Here is a 19,813-nt window from a genome sequence, read left to right on the forward strand (position 1 = left end):
ACAGAAAGAGCATATTGCCTGGATAATCTCCTTTTGAACTGTCAATATTGAGAATAGTGCGATAGTGCGTTTAATCCCCGTGCTTTCTTTTACTTTAAATGGTAATCCCTGAGGTACCTTCCTCAGTGCTGTAAGAGACAGGGACATTGTTCCTTTTTCCAATTTGCGCAGCATCTGTGACACCTCTGAGATTGTGCAGGATAAAGTGTTTTGTCAGGCTTGTATTTTACCAACATGTAATACAATCACCGTGCGCTAATGCACTCCTGGCCTGCAATTTGTCCTCGTTTGTCATGGCTGATGGTGGAACCGTAAACACCCCGCTGAAACGGAGAAGCTGTATCGGTGTTGCACCCCACACTGCTCATCAAATGAGGAAGTAGACAAACGTGGGAGAGGATAATTAGTACCCCAGGTATTGATTTTGAGAGGATAAATGTACTTTAAAAAAAAGTTTGACGCTATTTCTGTTGACCCTGGATGGTGTAGCAGTACAATGGTCAGGACCTTTCAACCTATGTACTGCATGTACACATGACTGTGGTCAAAGGCTATATGATATACTATGGGGATGTTTTCTAACCCTCTTAGGCCTCACTCTCTCCTATTTGAGATATCTACTGCAGCCTTCATCCTCCACATACAACACCCATTCTGCCAGTCACATTCTGTTAAAGGTCCCCAAAGCGCACACATCCCTGGGTCGCTCGTCTTCTCAGTTCGCTGCAGCTAGCGACTGGAACGAGCTGCAACAAACACTCAAACTGGAAAGTTTTATCTCAATCTCTTCATTCAAAGACTCAATCATGGACACTCTTACTGACAGTTGTGGCTGCTTTGTGTGATGTGTTGTTGTCTTTACCTTCTTGCCCTTTGTGCTGTTGTCTGTGCCCAATAATATGTGTACCATGTTTTGTGCTGCTACCATGTTGTGTTGCTACCATGTTGTTGTTATGTTGTGTTGCTACCATGCTGTGTTGTCATGTGTTGCTGCCTTGCTATGTTGTCTTAGGTCTCTCTTGATGTAGCGTTGTGTTGTCTCTCTTGTTGTGATGTGTGTTTTGTCCTGTATTTATATTGTATTTATTTATTTATTTTAATCCCAGGCCCCCGTCCCCGCAGGAGGCCTTTTGGTAGGCCGTCATTGTAAATAAGAATTTGTTCTTAACTGACTTGTAAGAATTTGTTCTTAACTGACTTGTAAGAATTTGTTCTTAACTGACTTGCCTCGTTAAATAAAGGTTAAATAAATAAAAATTAAAAAACAAATACCTGAAGAGCGTTATGTGGTTATTAAACTGATACAACTGCAGCCTACCAATGTTGTGTACCAATGAGTACCAGTGTTAAAACAGTATTAGATGTTATATCATATACAGTAAATGCAATATGATACGATACCTACGGCTCTTGGATTGGTTTTGTTTTCCACAAAATGGTGACATCAACTCACCCTTGACTTATCTTGTACTCAACAAGAGCCCTCAGTTTGCCCCTACATGGCTGAAGAGAAGAGGGTTTGATAGTGTGGTAAAATGGGTTTATCTGAGAGCTGGCAGGTGGATGTCTAGCCGCTCTTCCTGTCCTGCATGGCCCATTCAGGATTTTTGTCACCCTCCAATTAGGTTTATAAATAGATTTTGTGTCGAAGCTGTCCACTCCCCATCGTTGAATACTTGAGGCTTGGTTGGAATCTACCATCTGTTAGAAGACGTTATTCAGCTCTGTGTCTCAGGATAGACAAGCTCAGGAAATTGACAACAAAAAAAGGACAATTTATTAATAGACCGTTGCTGTCTTCTATATCATTAAAAACAACAACATGTTGCTGTTTAAAGACGTGGTATACATGTTACATGTAGATCTAGTCAATTAAATGATTACAACATAGGCCTAAATGACTGAGATGTAGCTATTGGCCTGTTGATGGGAGAAACATTCCCTGTTATAATGTCATGAGCTTCTAAAAACTAAGGAAACTGGTGTTATAAAATGTACTGTGTTTTTATAGAGAACATACCATGCCCAGGCTTAGTTGCAATTCATCTTAGTACATTTAGGCCTATCAGGGTGAGGTCTACTACAGCTCTGCCGGGTTAAGGTCAGGATATCTGTCTCCTCCTCAGGTGTATTTAAGTTCTCTGGTTTCTGTGGTAGTGCTGAGCTGTGCTGGTAGATTCCAGGCTGAGGCCGTAGCCCCCACTTCATCATGGCCGACATCTCAATCCGTTTCCCCGCTTCACTTTTACCACGTTTACAGCAGCACAGGTTTTCAATACCGATCAGTCACGGCCTCTTTCCTGTTCATTCATCACTAGCTCCTTCCTTCTATTCTTCTCTTTTCCCCTCTCTCCCTCTCCCTCCTCCTCTCCCCCAACCCTTTCTGCCCTTTCTCCCTCCTCCTCTCTACCTCTCTTCCTCCTCCTCTCTTCCTTCCCCTCTCTTCCTCCTCCTCTCCACCTCTCTCCCTTCTCCTCTCCACCTCTATCCCACCTCCTCTCTCCCTCCTTCTCTCCCCCAACCCCTTCTGCCCTTTTTCTCCTCTCATCCCTCTCTCCTCTCTCTACCCTTTTCTCTTCCCCTCCCCTCTTCTCTTTCTCCCTCTCTGCCTCTCATCATATTTTTCCGGAGGCACCGGATGCTGGTAATCTGGGCTGTGTGATTGCCAAGGCCACGGATGAATGGAAGCAGACCTGGGTCCCAATATCCTCTTGAGCCATGACTTTCATTCTCATTAATTGAGGCTGATGAATACTTTAGGCCAGTTGAGTGTTTAATGAATTGCACAGCGCTGGAATTACATTCTTTCTCAGACGAGGATGGTCTTTCTTGTCTCTTGTGCCGGCTTAAAGGACGGCTGCTATAAATCGGTGCTCAGGCAGATCACAGGTATCTGTCAGGGAAAGATGTTTGTCAGATGTCTTCTGGTGCCGTACTGTACTCTCTTTATAACAGTATATAAGGTGATCAGAAGTCTGGTACTATTAGTACATCTAATTACAAAAATAATTATATTTACAAAATAATACATCTATTTATTGTTGTCCAAATGTGTGTTTTTTGTTTCAGTCAGTAAACATTGCCTGATTGATTGCATTTTATCAGCATAGATTTACGGATCAACTAATAAAAGGGGTTTAAAATGTAATGTATCGTTATTACATTGCTTTGTGAACTTTGACCTTTACTTAGAACCATAAACAAAATTACTCAAAAATGTATGGCTGATTTAAAACCAGACGGACAGATGTGCAATGAAGTCTGCCGATTAAACAGCTCCAGCTCGCTATGCATTAATTTAAGTAGATTATTGTGTTCGTATGGGAGCTATTCCAAGTCGTCAACCAATTCAACCAGTTATGTGTGCTCTTTTAACTGCTAACCCTGAGCAGTGGAGCATGTAGACATCTAATACATAGCCTAACTATTACACGGTACAGAACATCTCCCAGTCCTGGCCCATCTGGAGTAAACACTATGAGTGAGTCTTCAGTTCGAATCTAACTGTTATGACTTGGACTTTTTCCTCCTCTCGGGGTAAGAGAATGAGAGAATAGAGTATGGCACTCATTTCTTTCTCCCTCATCAGTGTTTTCACACATCCCCCGTCGGATTGGGATCCTGGAGTGTTTTGACTGTCAAATGGATGGCGACTACGGAATGGTAAAAGAGCTGCCGTATATTGGTGAATGGAAGAGGCTGCCTTAATTAACTAAGGTGTTAGTTACCCAACATTACAAACGCAAAAGAAACCTCAAGAATTGAATACATTTAATTGTTATTTAATTCATTGCACATTTACTGAAGTGCAGACTCCTCATATTTACTCATGTAAAGCTTTAGAAAATACAATCTCAGTCATTTCCGACAGTTCTGATTCTGAGTGCTTTCACCTTGGTTGTAGATACAAATATATGGCATATTGACAGGTAAACCCTTTTAATTTGTATTTGATGATCATTCTGTAAAGTAAACATTGAAAATAAGGGCAGCATTACATGTCCACATCATAAATATATTCATTCTTTTTTTGTAGGTAGTGGTAGTAGGTATTATTAATGTGATAGATTTCTGTCTTTCCCCTTTCCCATCCCATGTAAATACTCTTTATGTCATTAATAGTTGAAAGGTCTTTGATAGAATTGGCCCAACAGTTAAAGTGAACTACCTGTTGCATAACAAAACCCCATCAACCACTGGCCTTCTCTCTTTCGGGTTGTGCATGCTTCATATTGCACAAAAACACTTCACTGCCCTTTTTAAAAAGAGTTTTCAACAGGTTTACAATACATAACATCTCTCTCAAATAAAAAAAATAGTTTTAATCGACCGTACACAATACCAAAAACACAGTGCTCTTTCCCAGGTAGTGTATAGTGCTGAGCTCTCTTTACATGCCCTTTCAAGACCCAGCCCTTCCTCTAGTCCACTTCCTTCCCATTTCCTCTTCCTGTCCAGACCCTTTCCACATGAAGTAGAGGCATCCTCACTGAGGTCTCTCTGCGTGGTACTTCCTGTGTCTATACTTCCCATTCTTCTCCTTGGCCATGTTGATGCAGGCGTTGTGCTTGTTGCTCTGCAGGTGGTTCCAGTATTTGACCAGTTCGTTGGGCTGGAACTGGTGGGAGGTGATGAGGTGGCTGTACTTACAGCTGGAGTAGGACACCCTCCAGTGGTTGAAGAGGAACTCGTTGGGCGGCGGCGTGGGGTCGATGCGGAGCTTGGCCAGGCAGATGCCAACGTAAACGTCCTCCAGGTGCAGCCTCCGTATGCTYAGAGATGCCTGGTAGATCCTCTCTGCCATGTCTCCGGAGAACACGTACCCCGTCCCCGAGCAGAAGATGGGGTACCTCTCACTAGGGTACAGCTCAGGAGGCATGTACCATTTGCTGTCCTTGTTGCGGTTGGGCGCATAGCCCCTCATCAGATAGCCAGTGAAGTAGCTCTGTCTGGGTGGGAGCTCTGGCTTCAGCAGCTTCTGGATGAGATACTCCGTGTTGACAAACATGTCACTGTCTGTCTTCATGACATAGCGCGCTTGGGGGCAGTGGCTGGCCACCCAGTTAATGCCCATCAGGGTTTTGATTGTGAGGTTGTAGTATGTGTCCTGGTAGTCCTGCTGGATGATGTCATTGTGGACCCGGCTCTCCTCCTCGATGGCGGTCTGGGTGTACGAGTCTGAGCTACGCCCCAAACCCAGCAGGAAGAGTCGGACGAAGGTCAGGCCCATGGCCACGCTCTCGTTGCCCCACGTCTGCCGGATGGCATTCCTGGCGTCTGCCTGGCCTGGCTCTGCAGCGATAAGCAGCACCAGGAACGGGGTTCTGTCTCGGCACTTGAAGGGCTGGTTGAGGATGTAGCGATAGGGCTGGGCATTGAGCCTCCCTCCCACGCCCATTTCCTGCTGTAAACTGTTGTTGGCACTCATTGAGTTCTCCAGTCCCGTYACGCCCATCATGGCTCCTCCACCACCCTCAGCCTGCTGGGAGCTGATGTTGAGATGGGGCTTGGGAGGCACGTAGCCCGTCTCCTTCCACAGGCTCCGCAGACTCAGGCTCTGGTTTGCTTCGGCCCTGGCCGTGCGGAAGCCCCTGACGGTGTAGGCCAGGGGGTTGTCCCGGGGCCCGGTCCGGCCCGGCAGCCAGTCCTGGTGGCTGAAAAAAAGGAAGAGTGTGAAGAGGAGGGCCAGGGACAGGAGGCCCGCCACGTGGGTCCGGAAGAGCGAGCGCTTCACGGTCCAGGTCATCTTGATGGGGCAGTAGTGCCAACGTCTCCACTGCATGGTGAATCGGCAGGCGGAGGGAACAGGGGGCTGCTGCTGCTCTGGATGGCACGGCGGCGGTCACATTCGATCACGTCAAACATGTGTTTGCCAATAGCCAGAGGGTTATCTGAGCTGGCAGACACGTGGGAGTGAACCTCCTGGCAGAGCTAGTACGGGATTTACTGTACAAGGCCTCCTGGCAGAGCTAGCAAGGGGATACTTGAGGCCCCTCACTGAGCCAGCAGTGGGATTCTTGGGTCCCGTGGCAGAGCTAGGACAGTGCTGACTTTGTGGCCATGGAGGCAGGTCCCAGGCTCTTCACTGACTCTGCAGACACACCCAGGATCATGCTCCAGGTCTGGGCTCCTTCAGATCAGAGATTGGAGTCACCTCCTCAGTGGATCACCTCTCTTATCTGGGAAGAAAGAACAGAGAAACAGGCTTGGCAAATGTTCAGAATTGTCAATTGTTTAAGTTGTAGAGATCTGACTCTATTCCCATGAGGAAGAGCAAAGCTTATTTAAAATCATTCAGCTTTGATGTTGTGTTGTATCTTTGCATTTTCCATCTATTCTTAGTGATGGATGATCAAAGTCATTCAGAATGACTTGTCTATTCAAATATAAAACACCTCTGCTGCACTGCATGAGTAATGTACAGTATAATGTTATGGCATTCACCATGGTAACTGCCTTGGTTGTTGTTTATTTCTGTAGATTCCCGAGAGCAACACAACCTGACACTCACTTCTACTGGCTTGTGGAAGTGCTACCCTATATGTCTGCATACTAACCACCCTGCCTGGGGTAGATTGTTAATGGAAGGTGTGTTAAGACAGATTGAATAATGTGAGATCTTACGTACACAATAACTATGATGACTCAACAACCTATTTTTCTTGACTCAAACTATGACGAGAATTCCAAGTGAACTTAATGGACATTTCATATGACATGACTCTCCTTTTCATCTGTTTGGTCCAATCAGAAGCACGCAGAATCTCCCATACAGTTCCCAGGCGGTCACTTCAGTCACTCGTCAATCTTTTGAACTGATGCGAAGCCAGGAAACTTTACTTTTAGCTACCCTCAACTAGAAACACTGTTTACTCTCTCTCTCTCTCTTACTTTCATGTAGGATATTTTATCTTTGATCACGTAAGAAGCTCTATATTCGTATGTGCGCTGTTATTCATTCATCTGTGTTGTAATTCATTCATCTGTGTTGTTATTCATTCATCTGTGTTGTTATTCATTCATCTGTGTTGCCGCTCTTGCGCTGCGGTCCGCAAATGCGTGTTGGAGTTGCTTTTTTCCTATGGGAAAAACGAATGCTATTTGTTAAATATTAGGAGTGCAGTAATACTATTTTGTAAAGCTGAAATTCTCTCCTTTTCAAGGAAAACACTGTTATCTACCCCCTGGTTTTGATAGGGAGAAAATCAGATCTGTAAATGGTTTAACCTCAAGGCTTTATTTCTAACTATGGCTGGCATGGTTACAATCTGCCACAATATCAATGTTGCTAGCAAAGGTATACAAGGGGATAGTAGGCCTAGTTGGACAACACTATCTGAATGTGCACATGATGGAAGTTAGAGGTAGCCTAAATATTAATTATTTAATTTTAAAAAAATGCACTGACTATTATGTGACTAAAATGGCTATGACTAAAACTAGACCAAAATTGTTCACGAGTTTTAGTCAACTGTTAATAACTAAAACTAACAAAGGATTTATTACTAAAATGTGACTAAGACTAAAAGGTATTTTAAGACAAACTAAATCTAAAATAGATGAGACGACTGCAATGGCCAATAGGGTGTAGATGCTAGTGGGGAAAGGCAGACAGAGGTGTGGTGTGTGTGTGTGTGTGTGTGTGTGGTGTGTGTGTGTGTGTGTGTGTGTGTGTGTGTTGTGTGTGTGTGTGTGTGTGTGTGTGTGTGTGTTGTGTGTGTGTGTGTGTGTGCCTGTGTGTGTGTGCCTGTGTGTTGTAACTGTTTATGGTACTGCATATGTGTAATAGGGAGTTGTATACCGTACGTGTTACTGTATACGTCTGGTGCATGTCCGTGTGTGTAAGGTGTGGCTGTGTACTGGCACCACCTTCTGATCATTTGAGTTGTGTTTTGCTTTACAGTCTCATACCATATTTAAAATGGAGTAAAACAGTATTACTAATAATGACCAGCTGGTTCATTCTTTGTGAGTCATTTGAACACCAGTGCCATGTTCCATTCGACTCAATTATGAGGAAATCTTTGAAGACCAACTACATTGTTATTACGGTCATCATTTCTCAATATTTACAAACTAAACAACAGCTGGACTTTGAAATAAAGCCTAGCTACGCATGTTGAAACTCAGACAGCTAGACTGGTGAGTAGGGAAGAAGTATGAAAACTCCAGACAGCTAGACTGGTAAGGAGGGAGGTGAAGTATGAAAACTCCAGACAGCTAGACTGGTGAGGAGGGAAGGTGAAGTATGAAAAGTCCAGACAGCTAGACTGGTGAGAGGGAAGGTGAAGTATGAAACTCCAGACAGCTAGACTGGTGAGGAGGGAAGGTGAAGTATGACAACTCCAGACAGCTAGACTGGTGAGGAGGGAAGGTGAAGTATGAAAAGTCCAGACAGCTAGACTGTGAGTAGGAAGGTGAGTATGAAAATCCAGACAGCTAGACTGGTAAGGAGGAAGGTGAGTATGAAAACCCAGACAGCTAGACTGGTAAGGAGGGAAGGTGAAGTATGAAAACTCCAGACAGCTAGACTGGTAAGGAGGGAAGGTGAAGTTCGAAAACTCCAGATAGCTAGACTGGTAAGGAGGGAAGGTGAAGTATGAAAACTCAGACTGGTAAGGAGGAAGGTGAAAGTTCGAAAACTCCAGATAGCTAGACTGGTAAGGAGGGAAGGTGAAGTATGAAAACTCAGACAGCTAGACTGGTAAGGAGGGAAGGTGAAGTATGAAAACTCCAGACAGCTAGACTGGTGAGTAGGGAAGGTGAATGCTGACATATCAACAGCCGACCTAACAAGTACCCATTGACTCCGCAGACTGTTTCAGAGGCCTAAAAAACAGGTAAACACTAGCTATAACAAGGCAGTAAAATGATCCATATGTCTGGTATGTAAACTCCTTAGGGCTTGTGGACTGGTGATGATGGAGGTTGAATGGGATGGTAGGATGGTAGGGGGGCCTCTTGCATATCATCAGCCGGGTCTAATGCCAGAGGCGGAAGTATAAATTGCTGGTTTGCACAACATGATGCTGGCTAACACTACTCTGAGCCGCTCTGGTGAGCCTGTGCCATCAGCCCCCCACTGCTCTGCGCCTCGCCAGCCGGGGAGGAGACGCATCTGTCAAAATGAATTTTCAGGGTCCAGCAAGCAGTGCTGCTGGAGCCCCAGTCAGCCGCCGGCAATAACAGCCTTCACCCGCCATTCACCTTCCACCTCCAGCTTATCAATACCTCGCCTGCCTGCCTCTCTGCCTGCCTGGAGAGAGGCCTCCCTGCCAGCTCTCGCTCTCTCTTTGTATACACACACATACAGTACACTGACATATACACACACACACACACATTCTCCTGCACACACGTACACACTCAAATGTGCTGACAGATACTGGCAGGAGGAGGCTTTTCTCTCCATACAATTGTGACACAAACAGCTCCGTTTCTTTCTGTCTTCCATTCGGTTTGTTTATTAGCGGTTGTTGTGTTCCGCCACATCGGGAAAAAACGGTGTGTTATTTTGTGTTATGATGTGTGATGCTGTGAGAGAGAGAGAGACAGCGAGAGACAGAGAGAGAAAACGCCAACCACACTCGTCCCAATTTTCATTTTCTTGGAGTGTTTGCCCATTCATCACGACGACTGGGTGGGATGGGTGCACGCTAACCTTTTCAGCAGAATGTGCTTACCCTGCGCAGGCAATTACAGCAGAATGAGTGGGGGCCATGGCTGGCTTTGCTTTAAAGGTTAACAGACTTTACATCAGAGCAAATCCAACGCTCCAAAGGTTTCTGTTGTCGCCTATACATGGACCTAATTATCAGGAGGCTAATGCAGAGAGCACACACATGCTGGAACAAACACACACACACATGCGGGAGTGCACACGCACGCATGCACGCACACACACACATATGCGGGAGCGCACACACGTGCACGCACACAGACTCTATCCATAGGAGAGGAGATGTTGACTTGTTGTATGTGGTATGACTACACTGTTGTCTAATCCAGTGACAATTTCACATCGTCGGATCAGGCACCAGGCAGGCATCCCTTTGAGTGGCATCCCTTTGAGTGGCATCCCAGTCATTCTGCTGAACGTGCCACTCCATTCATTTCATTTATTTCCTTGCCTCCCATCACAGTCACTTCCACGCTAGCCAATTAGTTACAGCGGTGCTAATTGAGGCCCCGGTTGTTCCACTGCGGTCAATAATCTCAAAGACTGCATGAAAATATTAGAATCCAGCTAGTGACTGACGTGCCTCAAATCTCACCTAGCCTAATGCTAATGCTAATGCTAGCCACCATTTAATGGTGATATGGAATGAAATACCAAAGCCTACATGTCCAAATATTCTATATTTAGTTTTTATTTTGTTGGACAGCCAAACCGAGATCAAAGATTAACATTGTACACMAGTCTTCCAACGTATCAAAGTTCATAGTGCAATATGTTGACGGTGACTTATTATCAGCAATCAGGCCCCCTGAGGACTGGAGTTGGCCATCCCTGATGTATATACTGTATTCATAGCTCATCCTAATTTACCTACTACTCAACATACCATTTTCTGCCCAAATGATATACTGTCTGAACACACCACGTATTTATATTGTGGATTCTGACACATGCTCACTGTAATGTATCTACTGTGGGTTGTTATTTCCTGATTTCTTGCCGTGATSATTTTATGTGTGTATTTGTATTGTATTGTATTTGTAAGACATTCGACTGCACTGTTGGAGCTAGTAACACAAGCATTTCACTGCACCTGCTATAACACTTGCAAATCTGTATACGTGACCAATAAACTTTGATTTGATAGTATCGATCGCTCTTTGTTTCATAGTTGTCATTGGCACTCTGTCAAAGGCCTTCTGATATTTAATAAGGAGCTGCGTGCTGTTTGTATACAGAGGCCAAAACAAAGATGTTGGCAAAACAGAGGTCTCTGGACAGTAATGTTTTATTTGACTGTATACCAGACAGGTACTGCTGACATCTGTCCAGCTGATCATTCAACTAGACTGGGATTTGTTTTTAAGACACAAATCCTACTATTCGCAGGTACATAAACCATTACTGGGATATGTGTTTTGATAAAGCGTTCTCACGAATCTCCAATATGTGTACACGTTAAGGCCTAGATTAAATCAGATCAGAAGTTAACCGCCGATAGCCGACACCCGCATTGCTGATGTCGGTGCGGTGTTGGAGCTGTCAAATCCTGTGGGCTCCMGAGTGGCGTAGCGGTCTAAGGCACTACAGTCCCTGGTTTGAATCCAGGCTGTATCACATCCGGCCATGATTGGGAGTGCCATAGGGCGGCGCACAATTGGCCCAGCGACGTCCGGGTTTGTCCGGGGGTAGGCCGTCATTGTAAATAAGAATTTGTTCTCAACTGACTTGCCTAGTTAAATAAAAAATAAAATCCAACAAGATCTAATAGTTCCCTTTCAAAATCCGACATTATGGATGAACGTCTATTTTTGATGCATTAATTCAGCGTTGTTACAGGGTTAAAGGTTAACAGTTTAGGTATTCATTCTGAGTGGTTAAGGTTAGGACTTTGGTTTGCCCAGTGCTGGCCAATCATTGTTCTTATCTTTTTATATCTACGTTCTCAGGAGCTTTTCAAACGTCTGGAATTCAAAGTCTATTTCTAGTGATCAGGTCAAAATGGTCAATTTGGATCACATCTCACATTCCAGTGTTCCAACTTGTAAACAAGGTTGCATGGAATTTCTGTTCATGCGACTCCATGCAGCCAATCGCAATGTCCACTTTAGGTATAATGCCAGGAGCTGCTTGTGTATTTAACAGCTCTAACACAGTTCCACCTCCGACACCACCAAAACAACTGCTATGCGGATGTCGACTAAAGCGGATCTGATTTAATAGAACCCTAAGACTGTAACACAATGCTATGGCTGCATGCCCCAATTGTTACATCCAGACTCATTCAGAGTCAGTCTGAGGCCCAAGCATTGAGCAGTTTGCACAGTTAGCACAGTTAACACAGTTAGCACAGTTAGCACAGTTAGCACAGTTAACACAGTTAGCACAGTTAGCACAGTTAGCACAGTTAACACTAAACTTTAACACACACTTAGGAACATGCCGTTGTTCCTACGAATAGCTGTAATGGTGTTTCCATCCGGTGCTGGCTTCTAACAGAAATAACTAAACTACCATCCAAAGTCTTCATCTCCCTCTGTGTGTGTGTGTGTGGTGTGTGTGTGTGTGTGTGGCTGCTCCAGAACGGGTCTAAAGGAATTAGTGAAATCTCATGCTGTACCCTCAGACTCCTTCGCTCTCACATATAAAGGCTTTGATTTTAATCTGTTGTCATGGTTATAAATAACTTAGTGGCTTGTTATTACCATCATCCTTTTAGAGCGGAACAACCTTTACAGCCATGTTCAAGTATTGTAAGCCTATTGTAAGCACTGGGCACAGATGTCAATTTAATGTCTATTCCACGTCATTTCATTGAAATGACGTGGAAATAACGTTGATTTAACCAGTGTGTGCCCAGTGGGGTGTATTTGAGTCTGATTGAATTTACTCAGCTTCCTTTGTAGTTTTCCATTCTGTCCTCTGTCAGTTGAGTTCTCAGGTTCCTATTAAGATATTCAATTTTTTTTAAACATAAGGAATGTCCTGGGAATTGCAGACTATGCTTCCTTCAGAGTGAGTATTCTTTTAATATGAGGTGCTGGTAAATGTACACCTTCACTCTCTTTCACCACTCAATGGACCTGGAGGATCTGGTGAAGACCTCTCTCTCTCTCTGGATAGACAGGGTTGTGAATGGGTTAATGTTACGGGATAGACAGGGTTGTGAATGGGTTAATGTTAACTGGATAACACGTTGCTGAATGCTTTAATTTTACGGGATATGACAAGTTTGACATAGCTAATTTAACTAGTAGACAGGTTCCGTGAATGGTTAAATGTTACGGAGTAGACCAGGTTGTAATGGTTAATGTGTCAGTGGTGTACAGTTGTGAAGAGTTAATGTTGAAACAGTGAAGGAATTCACATGATGTGTGTGAGTGTGATGTCTAATGTTACTGGATGACAGGGTTGTGAATGGTTAACTGTTACTGCAAGACAGTTGTTGATGGTAATTTACTAGATAGACAGGGTTGTAATGTTAATGTTACTGGATAGACAGGTTTGATATGGTAAATGTTACGGATATGACAGTTGTATGGGTAATGTTAACTGGATAGAACATTGTAGATGTTTAATGTAGTCGGGATCAGACATGTGTTTGAATGGTTAATTTACTGATACAGTGTTTGTAATGGTTTATTGTACTGTATACGTGTGGTATGTATTTAGGACATGGTGTGTGAATGGGTTTGTTATTACTAGATAACGTGGTGTGAAGGGTATTAATGAATTACGGGATTAGACAGTTGTGAATAGTTATTTATATTACTTGTGATGTAAACGATTGAGTTATGGAATGGGTTTAATGCTCTGGATAGACAGGTTTGAATGCGATAATTTACGATGTTTGAAGGGTAAGTTACTGAACAGTTGGAATGTTAATGTTACTGATAGAACGGTTGTGAATGGGTTTAATATTACGGATAACCAGTTTGAAATGGTGTAATATTGCCGGATATACAGGTTGTGAATGGTTTATGTTACTGATAGACAGGGTTGTGAATGTTACATGTTACTGGATAGACAGGGTTGTAATGGGTTAATGTTACCGGATAGACAGTGTTGAAATGGGTTAATGTTACGGATAGCAGGGTGTGAATGGGTTAATGTACTGGATAGACAGGGTTGTGAAGGGTATGTTACGGATAGACATGGTGTGAATGGGTTAATGTTACTGGATAACAGTTGTGAATGGTACATTTACGTGTATGTTAACTAGTAGACGGTTGTAATGGTTAATGTTACGAAGGACAGGTTCGTGAATGGTTAAGGTTACTGGATAGACAGGTTGTGAATGGTATGTTTAGTACAGTTGATGGAATTACGTAGACAGGTTGTGAATCGGTTAATGTACGGATAACAGGTTGATGGGTTAAGTCACGGTATAGACATTTGTGAATGGTTAATGTTAACTGATAGACAGCGGTTTAATAGGTTAATGTACTGGACTAGACAGGTGTTTTACACTTCATGGCCGAAGGCCGCCCTGTCAAATCTAGGCCAGGGCACCCGAGCATTCCTGCACACAAACCCTTATCTAATGTACTCACCACCATATCAGATGCTTGCTTATCAAATTAAATTCAGCCATAGCAACTCAGAGGGATTTTGTGATACTGTGATACTGTATTAGCAGTTGTGAGTTATACAGCAAACCCTCAGAATKGGTGACGCTTGGTAAGAATTGTGTGAATAAAAGAGAATATGTGATTTGAGTTGGACTGTATGTTGGGCAATGGTATGCAGGTGAAGCTGCTGTGTTGGGCTGTGTGTGTGTCCCATCAGTTACACTGCTGTGTTGGGCTGTGTGTGTGTCCCATCAGTTACACTGCTGTGTTGGGCTGTGTGTGTGTCTCATCAGTTAAACTGCTGTGTTGGGCTGTGTGTGTGTCTCACATCAGTTAAACTGCTGTGTTGGGGCTGTGTGTGTGTCTCACATCAGTTAAACTGCTGTGTTGGGGCTGTGTGTGTGTGTGTCTTTTTCATGATGTGCTTTAAAAAGGAAATCCTATCAAAGTTTCATAGTCCAGGGGGCCGCCCCATGAAGAGCCAAACCCCATGCATTTTAAATATCCACCTCAGCAATTAGCTTTCCCGATGCATCTGGGCTGGTGTGCCAACTTCCCAGTCAGTGGGATGGACATGATGCATGGGGTTAGAGACAGTGTTAATTGAATTGGATCAATGAGATCTGCCCGGTGTGCCAGCATCAATCATTGGATCAGCCAGGTAATGTTTTTGAGAGGTCTGGAAACAACAGAGCTGTAAGCCAGGCTATGCTGAGGGAAGAGGATGGATAGATGGATGTGAGAGAGAGAGGGGAGGATGGATAGATGGATGTGAGAGAGAGAGAGAGAGAGAGAGAGAGGGGAGGATGGGACAGAGACAGGAGGATGATGGAAAGAGAAGACTGGATAGGGGGAGGTGGAGTGCCAGAGCTGATGAAACATGTAGTACTGTACATACCTCCTCCTGCAGCTGGCAGACGGACTGTGTGATTGCTGGTGCCGTCTGTCGGCACACTCGGTACGCCATCACTGTTCCTCTTCTCTGGAATCTGGGGTAATGTACTCTTCCACCCTGTCTGCCTAATGGATTATTGTTGGCGTAACATCCGTCCATCTGTCAGTGCATTCCAGAGTCTCCGTCATCTCCTCTCTTCCTCTGCGTCACCAAGCCTTTCGGTTTAGGGCTCTTTCTCTCCTCTCTTCCTCCTCCCCTTTCCTCTTCTTGATCCTTGGTCTCAGTTATGCACTACAGCCCCCCTCTCTTTTTTCCTATCTCTCCAATGTTCTCTCTCTCTCTGTCTCTCTTCCTCTCCCCACTTCCCTTTTGCAATGTGTCCGAAAATAAAACGGAAGCCTTCACCTTGCCTTGTGTTTTCTGTTCTTTGCTCCGGTGTGCATGTCTTCTTCTCAGGCTGCTCCGCTAAAAGAAAGCAGTAAGAGACGGCAGAGCTGTGTTAATAGTGCTGTGGCTAGTCCCGCATGTTGCTAGGCAGTCTGACGGAGAGAGACAGAGAGGGAGGGAGCACTCAGGGTTTCTGAAAATGGCTGCAGAAGAACATGATCCTGAGTCTCGAGGAAGAAAACACTCCTCCCTCTCTCTTCCTTTCACTTTCTCTCTCCCTCTCTCTGTCCAGCTCCTGTCCTCTCCTCTCGGCTGGGCTGCGTTGTTTTGCAGCAGGAGGAGAATCAGCCTCTGTAGTATGGAGGCAGAGGGGGGGGGGGGGGGGGGGCATCCCACGTGACCCACTTAGAATTCACTCCCCCCTTCTCTCTGTCCTCCCCTTACCAACCCATCCCCCTTTCTCTGAGTGAAAAAAAGGGATTGAACTGTGTGGGCTTGGTGGATGGAGAGAGTGAGAAAGAGAGCTAGAGAGAAGGGCCAGTGGTTTCTGGTTTTATGATTACAGATGTGGTGTTTAGGGTTGTGCAACCTTTGAGGATCTTTTAAAATATGAAAGGAATTAACTCTTTGTTTGGTTTGTTTGTTATATTTCCATATATCCGTATGCTTCAGATGACACAGACCTAAGGGATTCAGAAAGTTCCATATGGTTATGCGTAGTACATGAGGCTAGAATCACCAGGCTAGATTCATCAGGCTAGAATCATCAGGCTAGAATCATCAGGCTAGATTCATCAGGCTAGAATCATCAGGCTAGAATCATCAGGCTAGAATCATCAGCATAGAATCTGGATACAAAGGGAGTTCCTGTACTGTGTGATGGATTGTTGCTCTGAGAAAGGGAGTTCCTGTACTGTGTGATGGACTGTTGTTCTGAGAAAGGGAGTTCCTGTACTGTGTGATGACTGTTGTTTTGAGAAAGGGAGTTCCTGTACTGTGTGATGGACTGTTGCTCTGAGAAAGGGATTCCTGTACTGTGTGATGGACTGTTGTTCTGAGAAAGGGAGTTCCTGTACTGTGTGATGGACTGTTGTTCTGAGAAAGGGAGTTCCTGTACTGTGGGATGGACGTTGCTCTGAGAAAGGAGTTCCTGTACTGTGTGATGGACTGTTGTTCTGAGAAAGGAGTTCCGTTACTGTGTGATGGACTGTTGCCTGAGAAAGGGAGTTCCTGTACTGTGTGATGGACTGTTGCTCTGAGAAAGGAGTTCCTGTACTGTGTGATGGACTGTTGCTCTGAGAAAGGGAGTTCCTGTACTGTGTGATGGACTGTTGCTCTGAGAAAGGGAGTTCCTGTACTGTGTGATGGACTGTTGCTCTGAGAAAGGGAGTTCCTGTACTGTGTGATGGACTGTTGTTCTGAGAAAGGGAGTTCCTGTACTGTGTGATGGACTGTTGCTCTGAGAAGAGGAGTTCCTTACTGTGTGATGGACTGTTGTTCTGAGAAAGGGAGTTCCTGTACTGTGTGATGGACTTGCTCTGAGAAAGGGAGTTCCTGTACTGTGTGATGGACTGTTGCTCTGAGAAAGGGAGTTCCTGTACTGTGTGATGGACTGTTGTTCTGAGAAAGGGAGTTCCTGTACTGTGTGATGGAACTGTTGCTCTGAGAAAGGGAGTTCCTGTACTGTGTGATGGACTGTTGTTCTGAGAAAGGGAGTTCCTGTACTGTGTGATGGACTGTTGCTCTGCTATCATCACCTTTGTCTTTTCTTTTCTTTTCTTTGTCACCTCTCTTCTCCTCTCTCCCTTTACTCCATCAAACACCCCTGAACCCAGACAGACAGACAGACAACCTCACCAAATAAACTTCATGCAGCGCCTCAATGAAGCACAACCGATCTTATTAACACTACTGTTCATGAATAAGTAAAAATCGAACACATCTTTGTTTCCTCACACACATTTCACAACTTGACAACCTAGTGAACCCTCGTTGTCTGATTCTTCACATACAGTAACTCTGTGGTGCAGTAAAGTAGCCTACTGGTCTACAGGAGAGCAGTGTGATGCAGATGGGACCCTCTCCATGTAAAGTGAGTGAGCCACCAGGAGCAGGTTTCTGCAGTGCCACTGGGCCAAAGGAACACTGGAAATATTGTAAGGTATCTCTGCGGCATGGTGGAGGGACTAAATTATTAATAGGAGGCCTCTGGTTGACAGCACTGCTTTGGAGATCATTAACTGCAGGTTGACGTTTATTGTCATGAATCTTGTCCTGGAGGCAGAATTTAGTGATTTCCATTAGATGGGCCAGCTGCAAATTCTAAATTGACTCTATTGTAAAAATTCATGAAAACAAAAATAAGCTTTTTAAGGTTAGGGACAGGCATTAGGGTTACCAGTATGTTTAAGGTTAGGGTTAGGTTTTATGACTTTGTCGCTGTGCCAGATAGGGACCGCTCTGCAGAGCTGCCTTCAGAACAACATTCATGACAAAAAACACTAACCTGCCCAGTAGCCCTTCTACCTGGCCAGGGAGAGGGTATTTATCAGAAGAAAGCAATGCTGTATGGGTGATTGATTGCCCCTTAGCTGCTATGTTACAGGCAGTGCCTCGGTGCATTAATATCATGTGGCATCTATTAGATAGGTGACTTCCTGGACGTGTCTGGCTTGGCTGGCCAATGGAAACAGCTAGCTTATCAACATTTTAAATTGTCATCATTAACTGTCTGCACTCGGGCATTATACTCTCACACAGGTGCTTGTTTCTTTCACATAAATGCTCACATAGGCTGTTGTACATTAGAAGACGTACCAACTCAGCAGATGCTATGGACACACACCAGCTTGCTGAGCAGTCACGTTCTGGTCATTGATTTGATTGATCTTATTTGGTCATTCAAATTACACATGAAGCTGCCTCAGTTGCAACCCAACATTAGGCTACATATTTAAATGTGCATTATACAGTATCTTCAATTAGCAACAGTTAATCTAGATTGAGAAAAAAAAAATGTCTTTATGGAGTTGAATTCTGGACTCCCCCCGCTAGCATATCTGAGGCATTGTATGAATAAACGTAGCTGCAACAGCTTTTAGATGAACTTCTTGTTTTAGTTTCTTCTTCCTCTGGAGCTCTAATCCACCTGTTTGAGCCTTGTGTCTTCCTGGGTAGAAGCAGTAATACAGTGTTTACTAACATAAGGTCAGAGGAGGTATGGCTCTTTTCAGACTAGAAGGCTACACGCTGTCAAAAAACAACAACAACTAGTGCCAGGGACCAAATGTTAAAGCTAGTTCATAGACAAAATCAGTTTTTTTTTATGGTGAGTCTAAGTCACGACATTCCTTTTCTCTGCAAAGCAATAAGTTAAAATACAAATGGCCCCTACAATCTACAATCATAACAATCTGAAAAAACCTATTCATTTGAATAAATTCCAATTTCTATGCTTTCTGTCATGGCCATTTCTCCATATTGGCGAAGGCTGAAAAGAACTGTCCAATGAAACAGCAAATAATGATGTTATTCTATCTACTTTTTAAACATTTTATACATCAACATTTTCCCCAAATGTTTATACTTCAATTGTTGGCTTTGTTCTAATTCTCTTCAAAGTGCCTTTCTTTTTTGGGTTTCTTTAGTAGACTTCACATCCATTCAGTTTGTTTCTCTCTCTCAGACATTACCTGAGGACCAAAGACCGTTAACTTGACGGCGTTAAGGTGGTGCAGTTGCAGATGAAATGCGACGTGTTATTACTTCCCTTTAAGAGTGCAGATTCAATATCCTGTAGCACAGCCTCAAGTATGGTGATGTCTCAGAATCTCTGTGTCCTCAGACTTATGCTGTAGATGTCTCAGAATCTCTGTGTCCTCAGACTTATGCCTGAGATGTCTCAGAATCTCTGTGTCCTCAGACTTATGCCTGAGATGTCTCAGAATCTCTGTGTCCTCAGACTTATGCTGTAGATGTATAAGAATCTCTGTGTCCTCAGACTTATGCCTTAGATGTCTCCGAATCTCTGTGTCAGCCTTAGATTCTTCATCAGAGACACTAAGTCTCTTATCATCACTCAGTGCCTGGGCTTACCTCAGCTGTACCCGCACCCCACCATACCCCTGTCTGCACATTATGCCCTGAATCTTTTCTACCACGCCCAGAAATATGCTCCTTTTATTCTTTGTCCCCAACGCTCTAGGCGACCAGTTTTGATAGCCTTTAGCCATACCCTCATCCTACTCCTCCTCTGTTCCTCGGGTGATGTGGAGGTAAACC

At 44.2% G+C, this 19,813-nt stretch overlaps 1 protein-coding gene across 1 annotated transcript; it reads right to left on the minus strand.

Moving 5' to 3' along the window:
* Nucleotides 1-4,307: 4,307 nt before the first annotated feature.
* On the minus strand, nucleotides 4,308-15,511 carry b3galt2 (UDP-Gal:betaGlcNAc beta 1,3-galactosyltransferase, polypeptide 2). Its single transcript, XM_024003683.2, has 2 exons — nucleotides 15,149-15,511; nucleotides 4,308-6,179 (listed from the first exon to the last, which is right to left on the minus strand). Exon 2 carries the CDS (start codon nucleotides 5,780-5,782, stop codon nucleotides 4,487-4,489), a length of 1,296 nt encoding a protein of 431 aa, XP_023859451.1. The 5' UTR covers nucleotides 5,783-6,179; nucleotides 15,149-15,511; the 3' UTR covers nucleotides 4,308-4,486.
* Nucleotides 15,512-19,813: the final 4,302 nt, after the last annotated feature.

The sequence above is a fragment of the Salvelinus sp. IW2-2015 genome, linkage group LG16, assembly GCF_002910315.2.
Source record: "Salvelinus sp. IW2-2015 linkage group LG16, ASM291031v2, whole genome shotgun sequence".
NCBI classification, from domain to species: Eukaryota; Metazoa; Chordata; class Actinopteri; order Salmoniformes; family Salmonidae; genus Salvelinus; species Salvelinus sp. IW2-2015.